General features: G+C 44.3%; 1 protein-coding gene across 1 annotated transcript in view; it reads left to right on the top strand.

Annotated features, from left to right (window-relative positions):
• The window catches only part of galnt18 (polypeptide N-acetylgalactosaminyltransferase 18), a 462670-nt gene extending 450709 nt beyond the window's left edge, over positions 1-11961 (top strand). Inside the window, exon 11 of the mRNA XM_062967703.1 lies at positions 11935-11961. Coding sequence (XP_062823773.1) covers positions 11935-11946 — 12 coding nt within the window. The 3' untranslated portion in view covers positions 11947-11961. The remainder of the gene's footprint in view (positions 1-11934) is intronic.
• The last annotated feature ends 230 nt before the right edge of the window (positions 11962-12191 follow it).

Raw genomic sequence — 12191 nt, 5'->3', positions numbered from 1 at the left:
AGCTCGTAATATCCCACACAAACGTTCCCGTTACTCCCTGCACCTCCCACGTTACTGCTGAGGTTTCCTGGTTAACCACCCCAGTCTCCAGCAGTCTCCCATCTGCTCCCTCCACCCACACGTCGCATGCCTTGCGCACTCTAGGAATGCCATGCTTCTTAGCAAACTCAATATCTATATAGGAGACCGTAGCTCCTGAGTCCAGCAGTGCCAGAGTAGAAACAAGTTCCCTTCCCCCAACAGATAATGTAATGGGTACGAAAACATGCTTCCTCCCCTCAGTTGACTGCTTGAGGAGCCCTAGTGCGTTGGACTCACGTCGCACTAGGGCTGGCCTTTTCCCGAAAGCTGGGAAGGTTTCACATTACAATTTTTGGCAAAATGCCCAGCATTCCCACAGTACAAACACAAGCCCAGCTGCCTCCTACGGCTCTTTTCCTCTGTAGACAGTTTTTTAAAGACCCCAAGCTCCATGGGCTCTTCCCCCATCACCACAGGTGCCCTGGTTACATGCATGGGTGGCGCACACATTGCTTTTGAGTGTTTACGAGCCTCGAACCTTGCGTCTAAACGCAGCACCTTAGCTACTAAGGCGTCCCAGCTTTCAGCCGGCTCCAAGCGTGCTAATTCATCCTGGAGCATATCACTTAACCCGGCAGTAAATAAAAGCATGAATGCATTTTCCCCCCAATCCAGCTGGTGGCGATACAGGTTAAACTTATTTAAGTAATCCAAAACAGTCCCCTTTCCCTGTTTCAACCGATACAGAGCCCACCCAGCGTTCTCCGTGCGGAGAGGATCCCCAAAAGTATCAGTTAACAACTTTTTGAAATTATTCAAATTGTCCTTGACTGGGTCATTTCCCAAAATTAAATTAGTGGCCCATTGTCCTGCGGGACCGGTCAACAAACTCAAAATAAAAGCCACCTTACTAGTGTCAGTAGGAAAAGCATGAACACTGAGCTGTGAAAAATAAAGCTCCACTTGTGCCAAAAAGGTTGGCAACTTGCACCTGGTTCCGTCAAAGCGTTCAGGAGTCAAAACATGTCCTTTCACAGCAAAAGCTGTTTGGCTTACGGTAAAGGCCGTTTGCAATTGGTCTACTTTGGCTCTTAACTCATCCATCGTCTTCCTGACGGGTTTATTGCTGCAATAAACTTTTTATGGGCGTCGGGCAATCTGTCAAAGACAGAACGCCACAAGATTCAAAGTAACAGAGTTTATTAGATTACAGAACTCAAAAATGCCCGTAAAAACACAAGGGCCAGGCAGTTTTTGCCTTTAGTAGCAAAAAAGGGACAAAAGTAAATGTTCAAAAGATAAACCGGATTAAACCGGAGTTTAATCCGGGTAAAAACAAACTGCTTGCTTCAGCCTAGGTATTAACAGAACAAAAGCCAAGGAACAAAAGATACAAAGAATGCAACTAATTGGCAGCAGATTCCTCTCTGCTGCCAGCACTGTGCTTAGAGTAACTTGCGTCGCTCCCACACACACACAGTAGACAGGATCTCCAACACGAGCAATTCAGCCAAGGATTGCAGAAGTAGAGTAGACCAGTTCCGTTCCGTAGATCAAAGCCAGAAGCAGACGTTTGTAGTTTTTCCAAGTCCAAGAAGGGGGGAAGACAAGCCGTGGTCAGTTCAGTCCGGGTTCTCAAAGCAGGAGATGGCGTCCGTCAGAAAGACGACGGAAGGTCAAGCTAATAAGAGTAAGCACAGGTTTGCACAAACAAATGCCCACACAATCCCTCCCGCCGTCTGACCTTGGATTCCAATCAACTTACGTCTCAGCACAGGAAAGCACACAAGTCTTCAGGGAAGCGTCCCACACACACACGGATCCCAAGCGTTTGCCCAGATTACCTTGCCCGACGCAATTTGCAATTGCTCCCAAGCCCCATTTTATGCCAGTTACAAATCTTCATCACTGTCAGCTGTCCTCCTTAACCCGGGCGTTTCCTCATCACTTTCCTCGTCAGAGCTGGAACACCTCTGACTACGCCCAACAGCATCTCCAGCTGTGGATCCCGTCCCATCCCTCCAGCTAAGCCATGGGTCTAATCCTGAAGGTCCCCATTCATCTTCTGTCCCATCATGGCCAGTGGCACCCAATTCCTCCCTTACCCGAGTCCAATCCATCTCATCCTCCTCTGAGCTAACCAGCCCCTCCTCCATTCTCTCCGTAAACCCTTCGAAAGATTCTTCGTCAGATGGTGCTGCAAATATGTCTCGCAGTCTTTTTCTCTCTCGCTCCTCGAGAGTATCTGACTCCCGAGGAGTCTTACGCCCACGTCTGTCAGTAACAGAGCCATGAGGCTCAATCATAACAGCTACACTTGGTTAACACTTGGATAGGAAGAACACTGAATCATAGTTTCATTTGCAAGCAAGAAATCTGCCTCTCCGCCTAATATATTGGATCTTATTTAACAAACAATTGAAAAGAACAGCCACAAAGAACTACACATCCACTCTCTCCAGAGTCTTGAAGACTGGTTGCTGTGAGGCAGGACATCACTGTGTAGATGAGGTGTGACCCTTCACACTTTTCAGAGTAGTGTGATACAGTCAGAATTTAAAACATAACAGACATGACAGTCCTGTCAAAATAGTCCATTCAAGTTGACTTTCCATAATTCTTCCTTCAAGAAGATTTCCCAGGTGAAGGAAAATCAGTTTCAATATTGTTGTTTTAGGATTTTTTCCCCCACCAAACAAAATGATATTCTTCTTAATTACATCAACAACTCAACATTTAATGTGAGATACTCCACTTCATAATGTAAGTATAAACTCCGTCACATTTGGGGTTTACCAGCTATTGTGTGTGTGTGTATGTACATTCACTGGGGTTTTATTAGCCAAGAAATGCTGTTTCTCATTTATAGTGGTCTCTGTATTGGGCTTTCTCATTTGTAAAGAATGCTACCATGTTCCTTATGCTCCTCTCTTCCACAAGTGGGACCGGAGGCAGGGCAAGTGGCTTCTGACAGCTCAGATTGGTTGGCAGCCCCTAAGAATAGTCTTACACAGTCTGGCCTAGCCTCACCTCTGGTCCACCTGAATATATTAATGAGTCATTAAGAGAATGATATCACCATGTTCCTATCTATCTATCTATCTATCTATCTATCTATCTATCTATCTATCTATATCTATCAATATAATAAATGTGAATGTTTGTATGTATATATGTATCTGAGTATGTTTGTGGGTAGCGATGTATTTTTCTGGCCGGAGCTTCAACTTCCACAGACCACTGTGACCCCCACCAATGACAGACTTGAACCAAACTAGGCACACAGACCCCTCATAACCCACTTTACGTCCTGGTAAGGTTTTTTTTTTGGGGGGGGGATGGACCACCAACAATGGGATTTTCAGTACCCTCAACCACATCCAGAGACTACTGCCAACCCCATCAGCCATGAATCTGCACTAATTTGTAATGGGTCCATTCATAACATCCAAAAACAAACAATGCCTTTTTCAAATAACCTGAGCTACACCGGGTTCCCAAGATAAACATACAGAAATAGTGAGATTCAAAGGCAAGCTTGTAATGGAATTAGGATAGATAAGCCTTCCCTGACTCAGGGTGCACACTGTAGAATACAGTTTGACACTACTTTGAATGCCATGGCTCAATAGTATGAAATCATAGAATTTATATTTTTACAAGATGCTTAGCCCTCTCTACCCCATGAAAATGCAATTCTCAGAATTACATAGCATTGAATTATAGCAGTTGTGCTGAACTTCTTTAATTCTATAGGGTAGAATTCATGTTTATAACACAAGGTACTTTTCTGAGGATCATAAGGGTTAAAGACTGATGCATTGAAGAGTGCCAGGTTTTTATTACTTCCCTAATAATGAGGAAACTGTCCTAAACAAATGGAAGCGCTGCATATGGCTTCACAGACATTTTGCATCTCCCTGGATCTTCTCCCATTGCTATCAGGTTTCTCCCCTGAAAATAAGGTGTGGGCTTCTTTCAAGTTTGTTTCATTTAATACCACTCCTCTGCTCCAAAATTTATTTACTTTATTTCATTTTTTTCTCCTAACATAAGCCTTCCAGGATAAAATCCTTATCAATTTTCAATGGTATGAAGAAAACCTGAACCATTTAAATGTGTCTTGTTATTTATTTAGTTTATTTGCACATGTCTCCAATCTCTCACTTTAACATGGCATCTTCAAGCTACGTAAGTTTTTATCTTTTCTTTTTCCATTTTCTACACCACAGGTCAAATTCTTCCATCAATGTGTCAGTATCTTGAATGCATTTATTTTAAAATTCTGTGCATTTATTCAAGTTGGATTTTAAATGGCCACAATTAATCAGGAGGAACACTTGCAGTTCCTGAACTATTTATTTATTTATTTATTTATTTATTTATTTATTTATTTATTACAATACTTATATCCCGCCTTTCTCACCCATAGGGGACTCAGGGCAGCTTACAATAAAACACAATATAAAAATATTACAACAATTCCATCAATTAAAATTAAATACATTAAACATTGATAATATATATACAATTGGCGCATTGTATATTTAAACTACTATAAACTATAAACTACTTCCATGTGCCTTGTAAGCCTTTCTTGAAGCTGACTGAAGAAAAAGTCCAGAAATGGGATGTACACATTTAGCCTATTATATTCCATTGGTGTTGGTGAAGTTGCCTGTATGTTGCTTTTATAAGTCTTCCTTGAACAGATGTGAGGAATCCTATCTTCTCCACCCATAGACTCCACTACTGATCTTGCTGGGTCAAAGATCTTGGCTAAGGCTAGATTTAGTGTGTGAGCACTTTAATAGATGCAGTCAGCCATCAGATATTTCCTCAATATAATTGCTTGTGCTCCACTAATATGATCACTCATATTAGCAGCTCCATCATAACCCTATCCACACAAGTATTGCAGGTTCAGCTTAATCTTTTCCAGTGTTTTCAAAATAATGCTTGCAAGTCCTCTACCTGTCACATCACTTATCTTCACAAAGCCTACAAAGTCTTTTCTTATTCCTGCAACTTCGACATCAACATACCTTACCAAGAACAATGACTGTTCTTGGATACTCGGATCCAAAGTTTCATCTGCCAAAACAGAAATACTGTGATGTATCACATATTTCAACATTTTTGGACTATTTTGTAACCACAAATGTCTATTAGTTCATTCTGTATTTGGAGACTAGTATATTGGGTGTTCATAGCTGCAGTTTCAAGATGACTTTTCAGGTCAGTGTCTCCTGATCTGGCACGAGATCTCAACAAGACTTTGAAATTGCAATCATTGTGCAAAAGTAATAGGTCCTGAATAATTTCTCCCTCTTAAAGCCAGTTCTTATTGGCCACAAAGGACAATAGTTTCCATAATTGGCAGAAGTTTTTTTCTGCTTTCTTCTGCTTTCCTTTATCATCATGATGAGTTACATCAGGATGTTTTCCACTGTGAAATAGCAAGAAGTTTTCAGCAAAGCACAAGTTGTTCTGATGGTACAGTTTTTTGGTGTCCATTGAAGACTTTAGTTGCATTTCTCCATCACACAAATGGTTTAGCAACTAATGCACCAAGCTTCTGATGACCACTTTTACCCCCGTCTCCTACAAACACCACACAGTACTTACAGAGTGAACCTTGTAGATGAAATGAGTAGGCTAACCAGGAAAATCTGTTGGGTTGAGATGCCTCTTCTTATCCACAGGAAATACATATCCTGGCAATGGAGTTCATGGATTTTGCAGTAATTGAGCTTTCACTCAGTCATCAGACACAGTCTTGTTCATATAAAGTCCAAGGTCTAACAATGACACAGCTTCTTGACTTTGCTCCTCTTCTATGGTTCTTTTGGCAGGGCTTGGATTAGATGAACCAGTGGTAGATACCTCAGTTTCCACAGTTTCCTCAGTTTTCACTTGCAATCCAGATGTGCATGTTCTGGGGTCTTCATCAGTATCAGCTGCTGTAATACTTTATTTATACCCTGCCACCATCTCCCCGCGGGGACTCGGGGCAGCTCACATGGGGCAAAGCCCGGTTCACAAAAGTAACAACATAAATACAGCACAATATACACAGGTTAAAACACAATAAGGTAATAAAACAAGAGTTAATACATCAGTAATAATATCAAACAACCTCCAATAAAATTCAGTCAACTTCATAGGTAGGGGAACTGCAGCAGCAATATAAAGATAAAATCGTCAGATTAAAATACCCAAATAAGAGGGAACTAGTAAAATTCAGAATAGAATTATAATGAGGCTGGTCATCCAGTGAAGCCTTAATGATGAATTGGATTTGACTGTCATTCTTCTGATTCCAACAAAATGACACCTAGAACAGTTTCTACTTTGCACCAAAAAGATCTACCGATACAAGACAACAGTCTGTTTAGAAATATATTAGATTGTTTGTAAGGCATTTGGGCATTTAATCTTTTTTAAATTGCTGACGCTCATAATTTAAGCAACTTATAAATATTATAATTGTAATATGAATGCTAAGAATGGAGAGAAATTCAGAGAAATCACCTGCTACTGAAGAAATCCCATTACAGTCAGCCTTCCACCCTTGTCAGTTTAACTTTTGGTGGTCTGATTATAGAGAGATCTGATGAATATTGTGTCTTTAGGAATCTTTAAATCCTCCAGTGCACATCTATTATCAACTTCTGCCACTGCTTAGGTCATGCTGAATAAATAGATTAGGCCATAATCATTAGGGGATGGTGCATCCGTGTGTAATGAAATTTCTGTAATATATTTTCATTCCAGTGTATGCTACTACTTGCATTAAAAAGTCTGATTTAGTTTCTTCCTGCACTATGAGCTATCTTATTTGTATTAACAATGGATGATTAGAGACGGTTGACCTACCCATGTCTAGATGTTTAGAAACCATTCTGATAAGCCAGTGCAAAGATTAGTTTGCATATAACAAAATGCAAAGTAATCTTTCTAAATCCTTCCCTTCACAGTGGCTGAAGAAATTTTATTGGAAAATGAATTAGTTAGTCACAAAGGAGGAGGCTAGGAAAGAGAAAACTTCTCTTCTTTTATGGCACTGTATGGCCACTGTCCTGTCAACCTGGAGTAAAGATATCAAATATTAGAGATGGGCTTTCAGAACTTACCTTGTTCTGTTTTGTGTTCTGGCTTTTGTTGAGGCCAATTTATTTTCATCTGACCTCCTGAAATTGGGAGGTCAGACATTGGGTTTTTTTGTTTCTTTTTTTGTTTTGTTTTTTCGGAGGGAGGGGGAAGGCACTGGCCAAGGCCACAGCCAGTGCCACTCAAATGCCTGGTAAGGAGTCGGGCAAAGGGAGAGGGGGAGGTGCAGGTCAACCCAGCTACCCCCAACCTCCTCCCCCCGCCGGGCCTCGCAGGGCCTACAAATGATCGCAGAGTAAGGATCGCTCCTTACTTGGCAATTGGCTGTAGGCCCTGTGAGGCCCGGGTGCCTAGGCCCAAAGTCTACTCCCGTAGGCCCAAAGCTGCTTGGCCTACATGGTGCAGGCTTTGGGCCTAGGCACTCGGGCCTCACAGGACCTACAGCCGAATGCAGAGTAAGGAGCGATCCTTACTCAGCGATCATTTGTAGCCCCTACAGGGCCCAACTGATTTCTGAGTAAGAATAGCTCCTTATTCTGCAATCTGCTGCAGGCCCTACGAGGCCCAGGTGTGTAGGCCCAAAGCCTGTACCCATAGGCCCGGGAGCTTTGGGCCTACAGGTGCAGGCTTTGGGTCCACATACCTGGGCCTCGCAGGGCCTACAGCTGATCGATCCGAAAGGCAGGTTTGGAGCCGATATCGGCTCCCACCTGCTTTTCGTTTTGAGGCAGTTTTTGTTTCGTTGGGGGTCTTTCTGTTTTTTGCCATCCGAATGGACGATATGAAACAGAAACATGAATGAAACATATGAGACAAATTGAAGAATGGCATTGAAGAATGTGGTTTTGCTATGCAGATGATTACATAGAAAATCTTGGAACCAGTTTGAGGCTTGAATAGTGATTACACAAACACAAAGCACTGATGCTCATTAAGGGCTTTTTTACATGCTTTTCTACGCATTCATTGCCCAGCTGCCCACAGTTTGAAGCTTGCTTTGAATTGTTTTCAATGCTTAGTATGGATGGAGACTTCATTTTTTTCATTGGAGAGGCTGAGGATCAAATCTGGAACCTTCTGATGAAAACGTACCCACTGAGCAATGACTTTGCTTCTAAAAAGAATGCTCCATGTGCATCCCTGGATATTTTACACATGAACTGTTGGGCTGCGACACAGACATTGCTTCTCGTCAAAGCTCTGGGGTGTTCTGTCAATGAAAGGTTTTCTGTGTATTTTATTCCCAACTTTGAATTTGACTAAACTGTCAGTCAAATTCTTTGTACCTCTTTGTCTCCTACACTGCAATTACTCATAGTTCTTAATCACAAGGGGTTAAAAGTAGAGTTGTCATCCCTTAATGGTATTCACTGCTCCCAGCTCTTTAACACAGCAGTCAGATACTCAAATTGAATTGTATCAGGCACAGGAAGCAAGAGATAATAGAGATGCTAAAAACCTGTGCTTTTGAGTGTTTTTCATCTCTTAAAAACAGAGTAATTTAAGATAATGCTCCTTAGTAAGGACCATTCGTCTACTGAAAAAAAATCCACATCCCTCCCAATAGAAATAAATTAAACTAGAGGTATATATCCTTAAATCAGTGCTATTGCTTAACTCAAAATACTTGGGAAGTAGTTTATCACTGAATCAATGTGATTTTGGTTTGCTTGATGTTGGATAGATTGTGCCTTCTTAAGATCTAGACTACAGTTTGCGTCTTTAAACGAAAGGGCAGGAGGGTAAGGGCACAATAAGCTTCCTAGATGTTTGACTAACTTTTAGTAATATTTCCAAGAATTCTGATAATGAAACAAACAGAATTTAAAACAAGGAGACAATTGTAAACTGTGGAATCCCTTTGGGTGACTGTGAGTAAGCCATTCTCTCTTGGCTTCAGGAAAGCAATGAACAAACACAGGGCCGGCCGGACATATTTTTTTATATAAAGCGGGGAGGGGAAATTGCGCCCCCCCGCCTCCTGCGCCCCGCCGGCGGGCCCCGCCTCCCGCGCCCTGGCCCCGCCTCTCACGCAGCGTGAGAGGCGGGGCCAGGGCATGGGGGCGGGGCCAGGGTTGGCCCCGCCTCCCGCGCAGGTCGCCCTGGCCCTGCCTCTCACGCAGCGTGAGAGGCGGGGCCAGGGCCTGGGGGCGGGGCCAGGGTTGGCCCCGCCTCCCGCGCAGCTCAGCTTGCCAGTCTGGCCTTTTCCAGGGGGCCAGACTGCAGCAAAGGTCCTTGCAGGCCACGATTGCGGCCTGCAAGGGCCTTTGCTGCAGTCTGGCCCCCTGGAAAAGGCCAGGCCGGCGAGGCTGAGCTGCGGGGAAGGCGGGGCCAACCCGGGCCGCGCCTCCCTCGCAGCTCATCCTGGCCCCGCCTCTCACGCTGCGTGAGAGGCGGGGCCAGGGCGCACAGGCCGGGAGGCGAGGCTCCGCCCAGACGGGGCCTTGCCTCCCTTCCAGAGCGCTCTGGCCTTTTCCAGGGGGCCAGACTGCAGCAAAGGTCCTTGCAGGCCGCAATTGCGGCCTGCAAGGGCCTTTGCTGCAGTCTGGCCCCCTGGAAAAGGCCAGGCCGGCGAGGCTGAGCTGCGGGGAAGGCGGGGCCAACCCTGGCCGCGCCTCCCTCGCAGCTCATCCTGGCCCCGCCTCTCACGCTGCGTGAGAGGCGGGGCCAGGGTGCTCAGGCCGGGAGGCGAGGCTCCGCCCAGACGGGGCCTTGCCTCCCTTCCAGAGCGCTATGGCCTTTTCCAGGGGGCCAGACTGCAGCAAAGGTCCTTGCAGGCCGCAATTGCGGCCTGCAAGGGCCTTTGCTGCAGTCTGGCCCCCTGGAAAAGGCCAGGCCGGCGAGGCTGAGCTGCGGGGAAGGCGGGGCTAACCCTGGCCGCGCCTCCCTCGCAGCTCATCCTGGCCCCGCCTCTCACACAACGTGAGAGGCGGGGCCAGGGCGCGCAGGCCGGGAGGCGAGGCTCCGCCCAGACGGGGCCTTGCCTCCCTTCCAGCACGCTCTGGCCTTTTCCAGGGGCCCAGACTGCAGCAAAGGTTCTTGCAGGCCGCGATTGCGGCCTGCAAGGGCCTTTGCTGCAGTCTGGCCCCCTGGAAAAGGCCAGGCCAGCGAGGCTGAGCTGCGCGGGAGCCTCCCGTGCAGCTCACCCTGACCCCGCCTCTCACGCAGCGTGGGAGGCGGGGCCAGGGCGCCTGACGGCGCCCCCCCGGGCCTGCGCCCGAGGCGGCAGCCTCACGTGGCCTCCGTGTTGGGCCGGCCCTGAACAAACACCTATCACAACAAATCTTGTCAAAGGAAACAATATCGTAGGGTTGCTTTGTGTATATTATGAATCTCCAAGTGACTTCTGATTTCTGGGAACCAAAGGTCACAAGTTTTGTCTTTGCCTTCTTTTAAGGCTGAGAGAATATACCCAACCTCAACCAATGGGTTTTCATGGCCAAGCAGGAATTTGAATTCTGATCTCCAGTTGTAGTTCTATGCTCAAACTTTAGGATGTCCATAAATGAGAAACAATTTGAAGGCACACAGCAGACAAACAAATATAGTCAATAAAGAATGGCAAAACAAGCTTGTGAGTGTGGTCACCAGATCCTCTAATAATATTCCTGTTATTATTGTATTTCACCAATTGGATGGCGCACTCGCTCCCTTCAAAGTCAAAGCTCCAAAAATCGAGCACACCACTGAATTCTCGGAATTTTAAAAAATTCCACACTTGCTGATGGCATGACAGATTTATCACTCCACCGACATCAAAGCCACCAGATAACATTGGGTAGGTTAACAGGATATAAATGTCCCAGTTTTTCAACTAGACATTGATTCAAAAGCAATTCTCCATTCTCTCTCTCTCTCTCCCTCCCCCGCCCCCTCTCTCTCACACACAACACAACTAAAGAAAAAAGTCCAGAGTAGGCTATGATTTAGAAGAAAAGGGCCTCCAGAATATAGATGAGTGTTTCAAAGATTGCTTTCTGTGGATCTTGTTAGATCCTTCCTGGTGATATGTTAACTATAGATATTATAGTTACTACTGCAAGGAAAGGAATGCTTGATGAGTTCCAGGCTGCTGTAATTAGGAATTTTAGGGCTTATGACTGCTCTAAAATGGGAAGATGTTTGATTCTCCCATCATTCAGCTATACTCTAGTTCAGAAAAAACGTTGTATCATAACGAATCTGTTCATCTTTAGGTTTCGCTCTTTAGATTCACTCAGATCTTTTTGTTTCAGTTGATAACAACACTGCTGAGATGCTCAAAGTCATTTGAGATGAGAGAGCCCAAGACACAAAAATATAAAGCTTCTTTCACACTGCCCAAAGGCACTTTTAGCACAGACTTTAATGTATCTATCGAATGTGCTGTCTGCTGTCCCCTAAAAAGGTTCAGCACTTTAGTTAGCTCTTTTAAAATTCTGATTAAAAGAGTGGATTTGCTGCTTCAGTCAGATCATTGCCTATAACTATTGTAGAAGAAGTTAACAAAATGCACACTATCGTGAGAGTTTAGCCTAGGTTACCCAAATACAGTTTTAGACCATCCTTTTTAATTATCATTCCAATATGTTGAGCCCTATTCCTCAAACATGTTCAGCACCTTTAAAAGTTAAAGATTAGATTAAAGCTGGGGATATATTCACTGAAAACATTAGCAGAGACTGTTCAAGTCCCTCCTATATGTGGGTCTTTGGTCTTGTTCATAAAGGTAGATAATATTCAAGCCCAGCCAGATAATCCCAAATAATAATTGTCATTTATTGATTAACTGATTTAATTTACATACTTTATTTCTTCCAGAGTGGCGCCTAAGAAGGCTCACAAACAGAAGCCGAAACTCAAATGAACACACAGTTTACTTCCTTCCAAATGACCTGATATTTCAAAGGTTGATTAAATCAACGAAGGTAATTATGAGTATTAAAACCAAGGAAGTTTGGATGTTTATCAAATTATCTGAAAAACCAGGTGATCCCATTGGGGCACCATGTGACTTTTATTTTGGGGGCTTACCTGCATTTGCATTCTGCTATAATGAGCATGACTACAAGGTAAGA

Source organism: Anolis carolinensis, chromosome 1, assembly GCF_035594765.1.
Source record: "Anolis carolinensis isolate JA03-04 chromosome 1, rAnoCar3.1.pri, whole genome shotgun sequence".
Taxonomy (NCBI): Eukaryota; Metazoa; Chordata; class Lepidosauria; order Squamata; family Dactyloidae; genus Anolis; species Anolis carolinensis.
This window is presented reverse-complemented; position numbering and strand designations above follow the sequence as displayed.